General features: G+C 38.8%; 2 protein-coding genes across 5 annotated transcripts in view; one reads left to right on the forward strand and one right to left on the reverse strand.

The window, feature by feature from the left end:
* The window catches only part of F8 (coagulation factor VIII), a 191283-nt gene extending 184107 nt beyond the window's left edge, over positions 1–7176 (reverse strand). For all 4 annotated transcript variants that reach the window (XM_032265302.1, XM_032265300.1, XM_032265301.1 and 1 more), the window contains exon 1: positions 6130–7176. In XM_032265302.1, coding sequence (XP_032121193.1) covers positions 6130–6272 — 143 coding nt within the window. In that variant the 5' untranslated portion in view covers positions 6273–7176. The remainder of the gene's footprint in view (positions 1–6129) is intronic.
* Positions 7177–10035: 2859 nt separating this feature from the next.
* The window catches only part of FUNDC2 (FUN14 domain containing 2), a 29424-nt gene continuing 23118 nt past the window's right edge, over positions 10036–16341 (forward strand). The window contains exons 1-2 of the mRNA XM_032265166.1: positions 10036–10343; positions 15560–15710. Of these exons, the coding sequence (XP_032121057.1) occupies positions 10145–10343; positions 15560–15710 (350 nt within the window). The 5' untranslated portion in view covers positions 10036–10144. The remainder of the gene's footprint in view (positions 10344–15559; positions 15711–16341) is intronic.

The raw sequence follows: 16341 nt of genomic DNA on the forward strand, positions 1-16341 counted from the left end.
AGTACAGTGAGATACCACTATGTAGTCATTAAATACTGGCAACATCAAATGTTGCCAGGATATATTGCAACTGGAACTCTCATGCATTGCTGGTGGGAGTTTATACTAGTATATTCAAGAAATCTGTCTGGCAGTTTCTTATAAACATGCACTTACCATATGATCCAGCAATTCCACTCCTAGATATTTAACTAAGATAAATAAAAACAGATGTTCACACAATACATGTGGAGCAATGTTCATAGCAGGTTTATTTATATTCACCCTTAACTGGAAATAATCCAAAATTGTGATATAATCCCATAATGGAGCAGTAATCAGCAATAAAAAGGATAGAAATACTTTATACAACAACCTGCATGAATTTCCAAATCATGATGCTGAAGAAAAAAAGCCATAGAAGAATGCATACCGTATGATTCAACTGATAAAAAATTCTGAACATGTGGAAACAAATCTGTAATTTCTAGATAGCAATTTATTGCCTGAGGCCAGTTCAGTAGTAGAGACTCATTAAAAAGTTGCAGGAGCGTTGATGTAAATGCTCTGCATGTTGATTAGGGTGGTGGTTATGCAAGTGTATGTATTTGTCAAAACTCATCAAACTGCACATTTAAAATGGATATGCTTCGTTGTATGTAAACTATACCTGTGGCAGGTAGAAATTTGGCCCTTATTACCTTTGCTTCTTGGTGTGATGTCCAAAAATATATTACGTTATGTGTCAAAATAAACTTTGCAGATGGAATTAAGGTTGCTGATCAGCTGACCTTGAGATGGGGTTAGTATCCTTAATTATCCAGGTCAGCCCAATTGTAATTACATGAGTCCTTAAAAGTAAAAGAGAGAGGCAGAAAAGGCCAGAGATATGCACAGAAAATTGAAGTCAGCAATTCCAGACATGACAGAGTGTTGATGCACCATTGCTGATAGAGGGTACTACATAGAAAGTGAGAGAAGGAACTAAATTATGCTAACATTCCAAATGAGCCTGTAAGCAGATTCTTGCCAAGACCCTTTGCTAAGGAGTGCAGCCCTATTAACACCTTGGTTTTGGCTTTGTGTGGCCCTGCACAGAGTCCAGCTGAGTCCACCTGGGCTTCTAATCCATAGAAACTGTGAGATAGTAAATGGGCGTTGTCATAAGCTGATACATTTGATGTAATTTGTTACACAGCCAATAGGAAATTAACAAGATACTCAAAGTTGATCCAAATACTACAAACTTGATAGACAAATTTAAAAAGCAATTAAAATCATACTTCTAGATTATCAAAGATGAAATCAAAGAAGATATTACAAACTATTCTGAAAACAATGAAAAGAAAACCCTTAATGGTATACCATTTTACATAAAAACAGTATATTGTACACCTTACATATATACACTTTTTATTTATTAATTATACCTCAGTAAAGCTGGGGCAGGATGGAGTAGAATCACCTGGGGAGAAAATAGTTTGCTGAGGATGGGGCCTAGGAACCTGCATTTTAATAAGCTTCCCGAGTGATTCTTATGCACACTGAATTTTGAGACTAGTACCTTCATGGAGTTCATCTTTGTGGTGAACTTTAAGAAAGTTGAGGTCCAGTTAATGAATACGAGAGGTTTTTTTTTTTTTTTGAGATGGAGTCATGCTCTGTCACCCAGGCTGGAGTGCAGTGGTACGATTTCAGCTCACTGCAACCTCTGCCTCCTGGGTTCAAGCAATTCTCCTGCCTCAGCCTCCTGAGTAGCTGGTATTACAGGCAAGCACAACTATGCCCGGCTTATTTTTTAAAAAAATATTTTTGGTAGAGACAGGGTTTCACCATTGGCTAGGCTGGTCTCGAACTCCTGACCTCAGGTGCTCTGCCTGCCTTGGCCTCCCAAAGTGCTGGGATTACAGGTATGAACCACCACACTTGGCCGATTGCTTATTTCTTTATATCTCCAAGCTCCACTGATCAGAAAATAATTTTCTTGAAAAGTTATCCTTTAGAAGTCAGATCATGTTGAGAGGACAAGTCTCTGGAATGTTAATAAAGGTATACGGGGCTAGCATTGTAGAACTGTTCACTTTTTGCATAGGAAATCTCACTGTTCGTGTTTTGCCATTGGACAAAATAAAATGGAGGATTTATATATTAATGTGTGAACAGTGCATAGCTACGTGCCAATAAAACAGCACAGTTAATTAACCAATAGCTTTTTATTTTTCTGCTCAGGGAAAATAAAAATGCTTTATAACAACTAGGAAAAACAAATAAATCCAAAAGCTCATTCTTTGAAAAGAGCACCACCAGCAACAAAATAGACAAATCACTGGTAAGCTTATTCAAGGAAAAAAGATACATAGCAAAGATAGAAGAATTTAGGAATGAGAAAGGGCACATAACTACAGATAATGTGGAGTAAAAGAATCACCAGTGAGTGCTCCATACAACACTGTGACAACAAAATTGAAAAAAAAAAGTTACTTCCCAGAAAGGTATATAATTATTAGAGCTGACCCTAAAATAAGTTGAAACTTGAACTGAATGATTATCATAGAAGAGCCTGGCAAATGTCAGTAGGAGCAAATGGATTCATAAGTGAGTCTTGCCTAACTTTTAGACAATGGATAATTCAAATGCTACTTAAGCTATTCTAAGCGATAGAAATAGATGGAGCACTCATCAATTCATTTGATAAAGCCAACAAAACTTTGTTTACTATTATTATAGTAGGTTGAGTAGTGAAAACCTAGTAATAACAGTAAAAAAAAAAAAGCTATTGATCAATCTCACATTTAAAGGCACACAGTATCTAAAGAAATAGTAGCACACAGAACCCACTAATAATCAAATTACATGAATAGTAGATTTTACTTCAAGAATGTAAGGGTATTTAGTGTTAGGACATCTATTAACATAACTTGTTTATCAACATATCAAAGAAGACAATTCAGATGATACCAGCTGCTGAAAAGTCATTTATGATAAACATTTTGTGGCAAATGAGAATAGAAGTAACAAACACCATTTACCAAAACCAAACAGCAAATGTTACTCTAAATAGCAAAATACAAAAACTATTTCAAGTAAAATCATAGGGTAGAAGAAATGTTCACTTTCATTGTTATTATTTAACATTTTTTTTTGTTTTCTAATAAATTCAAGCAGAAAATGAAATAAGGGGCTATAAACATTGGAAAAGAGCTAAAATCTATCTCATTTGACTGATGATATGATTCAATACTCAGAAACTCTAAGGTAAAATTACTAGAATTAATAGGCAAATTTGGTAAGGTAGCTAGATTTAAGATGAATCACTGGTTAGGTGCGGGCTCACACCAGTAATCCTAGCTCTTTGGGAGGCTGAGGTGGGCGGATTGCTTGAGCTCAGGAGTTCAAAACTAGCCTGGCTAATGTGGTGAAACTCCATCTCTAAAAAATATACAAAAATTATCCGAGCATGGTGACTAGCTCCTGTAGTCCCAGCTACTTGGGTGGCTGAGACAGGAGAATTGCTTGTACCCAGGAGGACAAAGCTGCAGTGAGGTGAGATCACCCCACTGCACTTCAGTCTGGGTGACAAAATGAGACTCTGTCTCAGAAGAAAAAGCTGAATATAAACAAACCAATAGCTTATCTCTATTCTGGTACTAAGCACTTATAAATGGAAATAGGAGAAAACTACTTTATTAACAATAGCATCATACTTATAAAATACATAGAGATAAATGTAATAAGAAAATTATTTAAATTTATTATATTAATAAAATTAAGATATGAGTTTAATGAAATTTCAGTTAGAATCACAAGAGGGCTTCAATCTTTTTAATTTGAAAAATATCTTAACATTTTTATGTGGAAGAATAAAGTGTCTAAGAATAGCTAAGAAAGGTATAAAAAGAATAGTGAGGATTGCTTTCACCCACCAGATATCAGAAGATATCATAGACTGACGGTAATCAAACCAGTATAATATTGGCATAACAAGATAATAGTATATTAGTGAAACAGCCTAAGGAATCCAGAAATATATGCTAATAAATATGATAATTTTATATGATGAATGTGTTGATTCAAATCAGTGGCAAAAGGTGTCATCACAATAGACCATTGATCTGGATGGAACTAAAACTAGGCAAATCCCTCTCATGCCATATGCAAAAAGTAATTAGCAGATGAACTGAAGGAATGCATATAAAAAGCGAAACAGTAAACATCTGGCAAGAAAATCTGGAAGACTACACATACAGTCTTGAGGTGTGGAAAACATTTTTAACCAAACTTGTCAACTCTGAAGATATGAAAGAAAAGATATCTCTGATTATAAAAATTAAGAACTGTTTTGGTAAAAATTATAACAAAGTCAACAGACAAACAACAGATCTTGGGGGAAACTGCAATATACATGACAAAGGGTTAATACTTGTAATAAGAAAAGGGTTCTCATATTTTTTTTTAAATGAAAGAGCCCAAAGAAGAATAGGCAAGGCATATGACTAGTTAAATCCCCCAAATAAATCCAATAGCAAACAAGCATTTAAAAAGATGCTCAACTTATTAGAAATAATAAGAACACAATGAAAGTAATGATGCAATATCATTCTACATGTATAAAACTGGCAAATTTTAAAAACAGGATAAAACATCACTAATGTGAATGCACAGAGAAGGGCATTTTCATACTTCAGTGGTGGAAATGTGTGAAAAGTTCTGGTCTTGTTGGAAATTAAAACTTAGAAGGAAACATTCCCTTCGTTCCAGTAATATTCCTCTTGCAAATTTGTTCGACAGTTATAAAAGCACCAGTATGTAATGATATAGGATATAGTAGCCACGAAACGGGAATAAAGTGAATGTATTGACTAAATTATGGCACAGCCATACCATAGAATCTTACATAACTTATAAAAATAATGAATTCAAGGTATGCCAATTGACTTAGAGTTCTAGTAGGTGTTAATTAGTGAGAAATGTGTGTATAATGTCCCAATGTTATAAAACAAATAATGTCCAAGAAAACCTTTTTTTGTGTGTGTGTATGTGTGTGAATACGTATTATCGTACTGGGGTTACCTAGTTGAGGTGGGGGAGAAAGGGACTGATGGAAGGTGAGGAGCCAACATGAGCACATTTAAGTCTTTACAATACACATTTGAAGAAGACAAAACAAAATATAAAATAAACAATTTCAGCATTCAACTCAATAAGCAAAAATTGAACAACAAAATGAACCAAAGGAAACTAGAAGGAAGGAATGAATTAATGAAAGTAGAAGCAGAAACTGATGCGACAGAAAAAAAGAGGTTGATAAATTAAACCAAAAGATAATTCTTGACAAGACCAATAAAATCAAGAAAACTCCCAGAAATATTATTTTTAAAAAAGAAAGAGAACATAAACAACATAAGGAATGAAAAAGGAACTATAACTACGAAAGACACAGAACAGTTTAACAAAATCACAAGAGACTCTTATGTGACTTGATACCAATACATTATCAAATCTAGGGATAGTAAATTGCTTTCTATGAAAATATAGACCAAAATATAGACCAAAAATATACCAATATTTACTGAAGAAGAGGTAGAAAAATCTGAATCAACTGATGATCATAGACAATATTGACAAAGTTATTTAGTAGTCTCCCTAAATGCACCAGAACCCCCAAAACATTAAAAGCTTCTGACCTCATGGCTGATTTTATACTTAACACCCAGAGTAGGAAAAGATACAAAAGGACACACATCGCATGTACACACAAGAGAACTAGACATTAAACTTGTGTGTGATATTGATTGGATTTCATTGCCTTGAATCTCTCTATGGAAGCTTGGGCTGGTGGAGGGCAGTTTTGTCTTTGTTCCTTCACCCTCCCTCTACTCGTCTCTAGAATCTGGAGGAGCAGCAGGTGACAAAGAGAAACAATGGACAAAATAGAACAAAATATCAACGAACAGGTCAGACCTATGAAAAGAATTGGCAATTAGCATTTCTGCTAATAATACAGATGTGTGCACATCTTACCCGTAAATGTTTCTTTGGGGCCCAGGTAGCATCACAACCATCCTAATCCAATGTCTGCACCTTTCTCCAAGCAGACTTATATCCCCAGAATCCTGGCCCATGATCAGACCCTACAGAACATGCCTTTACCTTGTGTCCACATGCAGTTCACCGAGATCACTTTGCATATAGTCCCATGGCAGTTCCACTGCACCCAGGTAGTATCTTCTGGTGGCACTAAAGCAGAATCGCAAAAGGCACAGAAAGAAGCAGGTGGAGAGCTCTATTTGCATGACTTATCGCTGCAAATGTTCAACTGGAGAAGCAAAATGTTAATTCTTCTTAACAATATCTTTAGCTCCCAGGAGGGGAAAAAGTAAAATTTCTGATTTAGTGAAAAGTCCCAATTTCTTCGCAGAGAATTTTAGGGAACTTTACCCACTGGATGTGCTTAGCACTAAGTAGTAACCGATAGAATTGCTTCCTTTTTGTTAGTGGGAAGCAGCCACAGGAAGAACTGAAGTAGGAAAAGGGAGGCTGAGCTAAACTTAACCCATTCACTTCTGAGAGCAGTAGGGGCATGAGAAGTCTGTTTTAACCAGAACCTTTAAGGAAAGGAAGAGAGGGGTGGAGAAGTCAAAGTGAACAGGAGTTTTAAAACTACAATTTATAGTTATAATTTAAAACTATAAAGCGAGTCCTGTCACTCCTCTTCTCAGAATCCTCCAATGGCTTCCGACCTCCGTCAGAGTAAAAGCCTACGTCTTTATCCTGGCCTAGGCCCTAGAGTATCACACGTAGTTTGCGAGACAGGTGTGTTCTAGGTGCTTTTAAATACAGCTGCTATTCGTACCTTAATTTCATGGATGTTGAAACTTAAGCACGGAGAGGTTAGGCAAGTTCCGCATGGCCACACAGCTTGTTAATGTTAGCATTCGAATCCATGTACTCTGACTCCAGAAGTCATGCTGTTAACCACTATGCTATGCTTCTGTAACTGGGTCGTGGGATGGGATGGGGCTCACCTCCTCCCCTCCATTTGATGTCCCGGAGGTTTTTGGGCTTCCTCGCCCCAGGAATGGGGAAGAGGCCATGGCGGCACGGTGAGCTTACCGGTTAAGTAACTATTGGACCCAAAGAGTTTTGCAGAGGGCGATTTATTAGGCAGAGAGAGAAAGACAGATAACCAGAGCGAGGTCCCACACTGTTGTGGGAGGGCATCCCAGAAAGGGAAATCCGTGCAAGTGGAGTTTTAACATTGAAGTTATTCCCGCCCCATTTATGTTCTCGTCCAGTGAGAGGAGTTCTTTTAAACGTCCTCTGGAGTGATTGATCTTTGGCTCCGATATTGGATTGGCTGCTTGGCGCGCAATATAGCCCCTCCTTCCAGGGCTTTTCGCGGGCTTTCTGAACAAAGGACGCTTACCTGGAATTTTACCTAGCCCGCGTGCAGGAAAGTTAGACAAAGAACTCTAGGTTCCTGGATGGGGAGGAGGATGGAGGCATGGCGCTGGTAAGTTCTTGCCTTTGAAACCACGCCCCTTGTGGACCCCGGAAGAGAAGTTAACATACTCCCTCACTTCTATGCCTCAGAAATGAAGAAATCCCAGTTCCTGACGCCCTGGGAATCACAGTCCAATGGAGGAGACAGACAAGTAGACAGTTACAGTACAGGGTGATAAATTCTCTGCCAGGTGCTACACATATGCCGTCTGATTTAATCCTCATAACAACACTGCAAAGTGGATACAGATAAAGCAACTGAGGTACAGAGAGGTTAATTATCCATGTGTCCTAGACAGATATTTTCCTAGTCATTGGGTACACACTGATAAAAAACATAAGCAACTGAAAGAGGGATAAGTAAAAATTATGCAGTGTGTTAGGAGGTAAAATAAGTGCTGTGCAAAAAAGAGAAGTGGGGTAAGGGGGAGTAGGGGTGGACCAGGTGGCAATTTTGAAAGAGGTCATGGAAAGTCTCACTAAGGTTGCATTTCAACAGAGGGACTTTGACTTCTACACTGAGGGCAATGGGGAGACACAGTGTGGTTCTAAGTAGAGGAGGGTGGTGATCGGAATTATGTTTTAGCCTGATAGTTCTCATTACGGCAAGCAGAACAAACTCTAGCGGGACAAGGGTAGAAGGAGGGTGACCTGTTAACTGGGGGTGAGAATTGGTGGCGGCTTGAGCTATGATGGTATCACTGGAGAGGGTGAAAAGTGGCTGGATTCATTGTGAAGGTAACGTTTGTGGGAGTTGCTGATGAATTTTGCATCTGTGGGCTTTGAGAGGAAAAAATTTGGTACACCAATGTTTTTTGAATAGTAAAGTTGACTAACTGGGATGGGGATGACTGCAAGAGTAGCTTAGGCGCCCTTAGGGCGATATACCTGTCACTCTTCCCAGTGCCTTGGCACACTGTTAAAGGGCTCCTTTCTTATTTGTAGCGATTACAATGGTTTTAAAATGTGTCTTCCAGACAAGTACAGTACAATCCAACATGTTTAAAGTTCTACAGTAGACTATAATAATCTAGGTGGGAATGTTGATCAGGAATGAAATACAATTTAAAAATTAACAAAGTAATGAGTCAGAGGCTATATTGATAGAAGCACTTTTTAAGGAATAACATTCTCTAGTCCAAGGGCTTATTTGCTTGAAAAATTTTATCGATTTTTTTTTTTTTTTGAGACAGAGTCTCGCTCTGTCGACCACACTGGAGTGCAGTGGCACGGTCTTTGCTCACTGCAACCTCCATCTCCTGAATTCAAGCAATTCTCTGTCTCAGCCTGTCGAGGAGCTGGGGTTATAGGCGCCTGCCCCCACGCCTGGCTAATTTTTGTATTTTTATTAGAGACGAGGCTTCACCTTCTTGGCCAGTCTGGTCTTGAACTCCTGACCTCGTGATCGACCTGCGTCGGCCTCTCGAAGTGCTGGAATTATTAAATTTTAAATCAAATAGACCCCATTTCCAAATTTTTATGTTTTCAGGGATTCTCTAAAACCTACAATATTAACAACTACATATTCACAAATAATTACAATATACAAAACAATATGGTATTGTGGTAAAAGAGAATTGCAAAAGAGTACTGTGACCATTTGTAGCAAATAGAAACCATAAACTGGAAATCTTCATAGATAAGGTATATTTTTATTTTATTTTTACTCAACTCTTACAGTGCTACAAAATCCTATATTAAGCAGTATAGTTGAAAAGGAAAAGAAAACGATAGCATAATGATTATAAAGAAAATAGCTTGAGTTACTTAAATTGTGTCACTCCTAAGGCAGTGGATCAAATAATGTCAATGTTTATTATTATTCACTAATTACATTTATAAATACATTTTAAAAGTAAAGGAAAAGACTCGCTGCTTTAACTAACATAATAGAAATTGTTGCTGGATTTTCTGTTGCTATATTTTGATGTCAGTTTTATTAAATATAACTCACATGTAGTAAAATTCAAAAGAATAATTAAATACATGGGCCGGGTGTGTTGGTTCACGCCTGTAATCCCAGCACTTTGGGAGGCCAAGGCGAGTGGATCATCTGAAGTCAGGAGTTCGAGACCAACCTGGCCAATATGGCGAAACCCTGTCTGTACTAAAAATAGAAAAGTTAGCTGGGTATGGTGGCGGGCGCCTGTAATGCCAGCTACTTGGGAGGCTGAGGCAGGAGAATCGCTCGAACCTGGGAAGCGGAGGTTGCAGTGAGCCAAAATCGAGCCAGTTGCACTTCAGCCTGGGCGACAGAGCAAGACTCCATCTAAAAAAATATAAAGAAAATAAAAATTAAATACATAAATAAAATGTGTCTTCTTCCACTAAGAGTCGGGCACATTGCAGGAGCCGATAAATATTTGCTTGATGTTTACATGAACAAACACGGTCTCTCAGCCGTCTTTATTTTCAGTGAGTCATAGGCAGAATATTCTTAACCAGGCAAGGATTGAGGATTGAGTCAGAGTCGTGTCAGGAAGTCTCCTCCAGGTACTTGGCGAGCGAGCCCTCACCGCCCTTGTTGGTAGGGCGTGGAAGACGGTGGGAGTGGGGGAGGGAGCCTCAGCCCCCGGAGGCTCTCTGCGCACGCGCGTCTCGGTGCATCAGTTGGGCGTGGCTGCAGGGCTTGTGACACAGTCCGCTGAGCTCTGTGACGCAGATGCTAGCTGAGACAGGAAGCGGCCGCCGCGCCCCCGGCCCGCCCTCTTCCGTCGCCGCCGTGGGAATGGAAACATCTGCCCCACGTGCCGGAAGCCAAGTGGTGGCGACGACTGCGCGCCACTCCGACGCCTACCGCGCAGATCCTCTCCGTGTGTCCTCGCGAGACGAGGTCCTCGAAATGGCTGCGTCCAGTCAAGGTAAGGGCGGGCGCGCGCGCGGCCAGCGCCGCGGGGAGCCGCCTTCCTGGGCTCCGGAAGGGGAAGGGCTCTGCTCCCGCCAGTGCCGACCGAGGTCCCCCGGCAGCCCGAGCGGCACGGGGACGGGGAGGGCCCTCGGGGCTCGACCCTGGACTAGCAGCTCCCAGGGTCTGGCCAAGGTCACACGCATGTCTGGGGCCTAACCACCCAGGGGTTTCGTCTCCAGTGGACCTCACCCAGCCTTCCGGCGCCGCCCACAGCAGCTAAAGCCCGCAGACATTCTGTTTCTGTTCTCAGAAGCGTTCTGGCTTCTTTGTGCCTTTGGACGTTCATGTCAAATGCCTCGTGGCGTCATTCTGTGTACAAGGCGCCTCCCCAGCTGCATTATTGATGGTTTTGAAAAACTAGCGTATATGGGATGGTACTTAGGAATACCCTTTTGTTTAGTCGGCATAGTCGAAGGACGATTTTGTGTAATTCGCAGTAGAGCACGTCTTTTAAGTTATGCTTCTTACCCTGTTTTGAATGCTTACTGACTCACAGGATCCCATTGCTAAACAGAGTCATCATCGAAAACTCAATTATATACACCTGAAATTATAAATTATGTTAAAAACAAAAGCAGTGAAGATACTAAATACTTATCACTTTTATTATTTACCATGTTTTATTGTTACTTTGCTTTTGAGGTTATTTATACATTTATTGCATCTGTGTGGAGGAGATACTATACTATGGTGCTCTACTGTGCATCACTTCCCAACTCTGAGTTCAGTGGTGTCACAACTCAGTTATATCACGCTCACGTCACAATGAATGAATACACAATGGAAATTGGCTGCACTACAAATCAGCCCCTGCCTAAAGCCGACTGTTAAGGATTTTACCAGCACACCACTAAATTTTAGATGACTCTAGGAAGGTAGAATGTACAATGTGATAATTATGCATTTTTCTGTAGAGCAGACCGCTCTTATTGACTTTAAACGTATAGGTTGATCAGGTATTTGCACCTAGGAGATTGTTGTGAGAAATTTTGAGGTTAAGATGAATTTCAATTGTTATCACAGTGATGATCATATAATACTGTGATCATTGATTTCCTGGGCTCATAAACGTGGCTACTGACTGACTTTTGTCTGTCATAGTGCTTAGCAGTGTTTGACCAATGACTGACCTAAGTAAGGTCAGACCTTAGCAGTGTTTGACCAATGACTGACCAAATTTCTCGCATTTAATCTACCTTCCCCTCTCCCCTTTTTAGGGACTAGATCTGTCATTCAGGCTAGAGTGCAGTGGCACAATCATAGCTCACTGCAGCCCCAAACTCCTGGGCTCAAGCTGAGCTCAAGTGATCCGCCCACCTCAGTCTCTAATTCCCGTTTTTGACTGGAGTCACTTGTTGATCTAAGAGGCTTGGTCAAATTACATTAAAACAAAACTGAAAATTTAAAAAAAACCTGAAAACTCATTCTTGTTTTCAGTAATATTCTTTAACCTAGGAAGAGAGTTTCTTCAACATAACTGTCATGTTTTGTTGTTACATTAGAAAAATAAACTACCTGTGAGGCCATAGAGTACCCAGGTACTCAAACATCCATATTTTGTTCTGCTAAATGGACATCTGTGATGTATCTTGAATGAATTCTTGAATTATATTTTGTGTATGGTTTAAGGTAGAGGTTGAGAGTAGGTTTGTTTGTTTTTTTTTTTTTTAACACAAATATCTAGTACTTGTAACATCATTTGTTGTTTCCTTCATTGAAGTACCTTGGTGCTGTTATTACAAATCAAATGACTATATGTGTGTATCTATTTCTGGATTCTGGATTCTCTTCCATTGCTATATTTGGGTATCCTTGGGTCAGTTCGACAGTGTTGAATGTCATAGCTTTATAAGTCTTGAAAGTAAGGTAGTTATATATTATACTGTAGCTTTATAATAAGTCTTGAAATTCCTTGAACCCTCTTCTCCCCTGCCGCCTCCACTACCCCTTCCTGCCCAGGAATATTCTGGCCGTTTGTGGCAGTTTGTATTTTCCTGTTTGCAGCAATATTTCCGATTCCTCATGGTCTTTTTCCTAGTGACTTTGACACTCCTCCCACCCAGGGGTGGGTTATATTCCCTCTTCATGAATCTGGGTGGGAGCTTGTGACTGACTGCCTGTTCCTATAGAAGGTAGCAGAAGTAACACTGCTTTTGCACTCTCCATTTCTTGGGACTTTTACCTCCTGAACTCGGCTCCTATGCTGTAAGGAAGCCTAGACTGACTCACATAGAGGGGCAGCCTATCTATTTGTGTGAGTATAGAATCTTCAGACCCAGTCTGTAAACCTTCTGGCTAAAGCCTTAGAACATCATGAAACGGACACAAACTACAGTGCTGTGGCCGAATTCCTGATCCACAGGATCTGAGAGCATAATATATTATTGTTTTGCTTCATGAAGTTTTGGAGTAATTTGTTGTACAGCCATAGTAACTGGAACACTGCTCAGTTTTTTTGGACCTTCATATGAATTTTAGAACCGGTTTATCAATTACATAAAAACATAGTTTTTGATTGGGATTATATTGAATATATAGATCAGTATATGGAGAGAATGAACATCTTAAAAATATTGAATCTTGCAAAACATAAGCATAGTATATCCCTGTTATTTTAGGTCATCTTCAGTTTCTTTGCAGTGTTTTGTAGTTTGCAGCGTTTTGTAGTTTACAGTGAAGAGGTCTTGTGTATTTTCCATTGAGCTTATTCCAACACAATTTTTGCAATTAAAATTATTTTCTAGGTCATCATTTCTAATACATAAAAATTCAAATGACTTTTTAATATTGGTCTTATAATCTGTAACCTTGCTTCTGGTAGCTTTTTGTAGATTTTTCTGGGTTTTCTATATATACAAGTCATATTAGCTGCCAATGAAGACGGAATTATTATTGTACCTGCTTTCTAATTTCTTTGACTTTTCTTTTCTGTTGTTGCACTGGCTAGGAACTCCAGTACATTGCTGGGTGAGGTGGCTCAGACCCGTAATCCCAGCACTTTGGGAGGCTAAGGAGGGAGGATCACTTGGGGCTAGGAGTTCCACACCAGCCTGGGCAACAAAGTGAGACCCCCTGTCTACAAAAAAAAAAATCAGCTGGCCACAGTGGTGCACGACTGTAGTCCAGCTGCTGGGGAGGCTGAGGTGGGAGGATTGCTTGAGCCCAGAAGTTTGAAGTTGCAGTAATCTGTGATATTGCCACTGTACTCCAACGTGGTTGACAGAGTGAGACCCTGTCTCAAAAAAAAAAAAAAAAAAGACAGTTGAATAGATTTTAGGGGAAGGAAAGTGTTCCATATTTCACCATTAAGTATGATGTTAGTTGTATATATTTCATTGATGTCCTATATCAGATTGAAGAAATTCCCTTCTATTCCTGTTTTCTACTTTGTAATTCTGATTTTTGTCTTTGATTTTGAAAGTATAAAATTTCTGTAATTATTATTTTGTACAGTAAGTATTCATTTAGATTTATTCACCTGTTTACCCATTCCAATGCCTGTCATTTTTTTCTACATTCCCAAACTTCTTTGTGGCACCGTTTCTTGTCTGCTTGAATAACTTTAGTGTACCCCTTTGACTGTAACTTCTATGCCATTCTTTCTAATCTTTTGGAACTCCAATTACATATGTATTTAATCTTTTGAACATTTTTTGAACATTGTTATTTGCTTACTTCAGTATCTTGATCATCTCTGGTTCTGCTTCTCTTCTTTTTCCTTTTCTTTTCTTTTTTCTTTCTTCAACCTTCACCACCTGCATTCAAGTGATTTTCCTGTCTTAGCCTCCCAAGTAGCTGGGACTACAGGCGTACGTCACCACACCCAGCTAATTTTTGTATTTTTAGTAGAGATGGAGGTTTCACCATGTTGGCCAGGCTGGTCTCGAACTACTGACTTCAAGTGATCCCCCTGCCTGGGCTTTCCAAAGTGTTGGTATTATAGGTGTGAGCCACTGCGCCTGGCCTGCTTCTATTTCTTTTATTTAAACATTTTTTTTTCCTTTATTTGGCTTTGCCTTTGCATGGGTAGTAGTAATTTTCTATTGTTTATTACGTTATGTGTGAAAAGATTGTACAGACTTCATCCTAGATGAAGTTGATCATTTGAGGTCAATTTTACAGTAAACAGCTTTGAATAGTAAATTACTGACATTTCATGTCAGACATTTCTTAGTGTGGTATGTTTCCAGGGAAACAAGGCTGGGTATAGTAGGGAAGCCTGACGTTATCTTTCCATAGAGAAAGGGAATGACATTTTGTTAATTCTTTCTTCATACTGGCCAAATCACTTAACTTCTGAGCCTTCATTTCTGAATTGTAAAATCGAGTTAATAAGTACTACCTACCTTATTCTGTGGATTTAATTACATATACATGTTTAATGCTTAGCACAGTGCCTGGTAAATAGTAAGAACTCAATTAAACATTACCTCTCACCTTTATTATCACTGGAAATCCATGTAGTACTGAGAAAATTTGTGGATTACTGAATAGCATTGAGTTACTCCTGAAGAGAAGGGGCAAATGAAGAAATTTTGTTTCATTTGGGATGTATTATTGACAGTTTTTTGTAGGTCTTTTTGGTTTTATTTATTTATTTATTTGAGATGAAGTCTCATTCTTTGGCCCAGGCTGGAGGGAAGCGGCACTATCTTGGCTCACTGCAACCTTTGCCTCCTGGGTTTGAGCGATTCTTGTGCCTCAGCTTTTCGACTAGTTGGGATTACAGGCACCTACCAACATGCCCAGTTAATTTTTATATTTTTAGTAGAGATGGGGTTTCGCCATGTTGGCCAGGCTGGTTTTGAACTCCTGACCTGGTAATCTGCCCACCTCGGCCTCCCAAAGTGTTGGGATTACAGGTGTGAGCCACCGTGCCTAACCTTTTTGGTTATTTTTAAATTTGAGAGGAAAAATCTGAGGACTAATTCTAGATTTTCTAGGTTTTTCCCTTTAATATAGACATTAGTATTTGCTGATTTTAGTATGATTTTCAAAAATTGCAACCTAGAATTTCAGAGTAAATTTACTATTTAAAATAGAATGATATTTGGAGGTTTCTGATTACATCTATCTCTGTTTCTTTAAGTATCTCTTAATCTACTTAGGTATGGTAGTGATTTGTTATAAAAGTAAATATTTTCTTATTTAACATATTACTTCTTGTAGGAAACTTTGAGGGAAATTTTGAGTCACTGGACCTTGCAGAATTTGCTAAGAAGCAGCCATGGTGGCGTAAGCTATTCGGGCAGGAATCTGGACCTTCAGCCGAAAAGTATAGCGTGGCAACTCAGCTGTTCATTGGAGGTGTCACTGGATGGTAAGTGATGTGAAAGATGTCCACTATCTTTTGTGCATGATTTAGTATTGCAGTTATAGGTACCATCTTTTTTAACCAATGAAAACACATTGGCTTTTGTGAAATTGGTCACTTAATGTGTAGCATGTATCTAAACATCATCTTAAAATACCATTTAATGGTTACACACAATGAGTGTTTGCTATATGCCAGGTACTGTTTGAAGTATTTACATAGGTATCTCATTTTCTTCTCACAACTCTGGAATTAGCACTGTTATTTTCTATCCTAGTTTTATAAAAACTGAGGCTCAGAAAGGTTAATTTGCCCAAGGCCACATAGCTGGTGACTGGTAGAATAAAGAGCTAACTACTTAGTAGCTATGTCAGATGATAACTTAATGTGATATAGCTTGTGGTTTCATTTGTAATAAATTCAAAAAGTGTTAATAGCAAATTTCATAGGTGAATATTGAATCCATTAATCTCATAATCTCTTTACATTTGAAAAATTTTATAGCACGATATAGCAAATATGGAACAGTGCATATAAAGGTGTACATTTTAGTAAATACTTAGAGTGAACATCTATGTAACAACTGCTCAGGTTAAAAAAAATATGGCTAGCCTCCTAGAAATTCTAGAAGTTGTTA

This window comes from Sapajus apella, unplaced genomic scaffold (assembly GCF_009761245.1).
Source record: "Sapajus apella isolate SASKATOON/1434 unplaced genomic scaffold, GSC_monkey_1.0 scaffold149, whole genome shotgun sequence".
NCBI classification, from domain to species: Eukaryota; Metazoa; Chordata; class Mammalia; order Primates; family Cebidae; genus Sapajus; species Sapajus apella.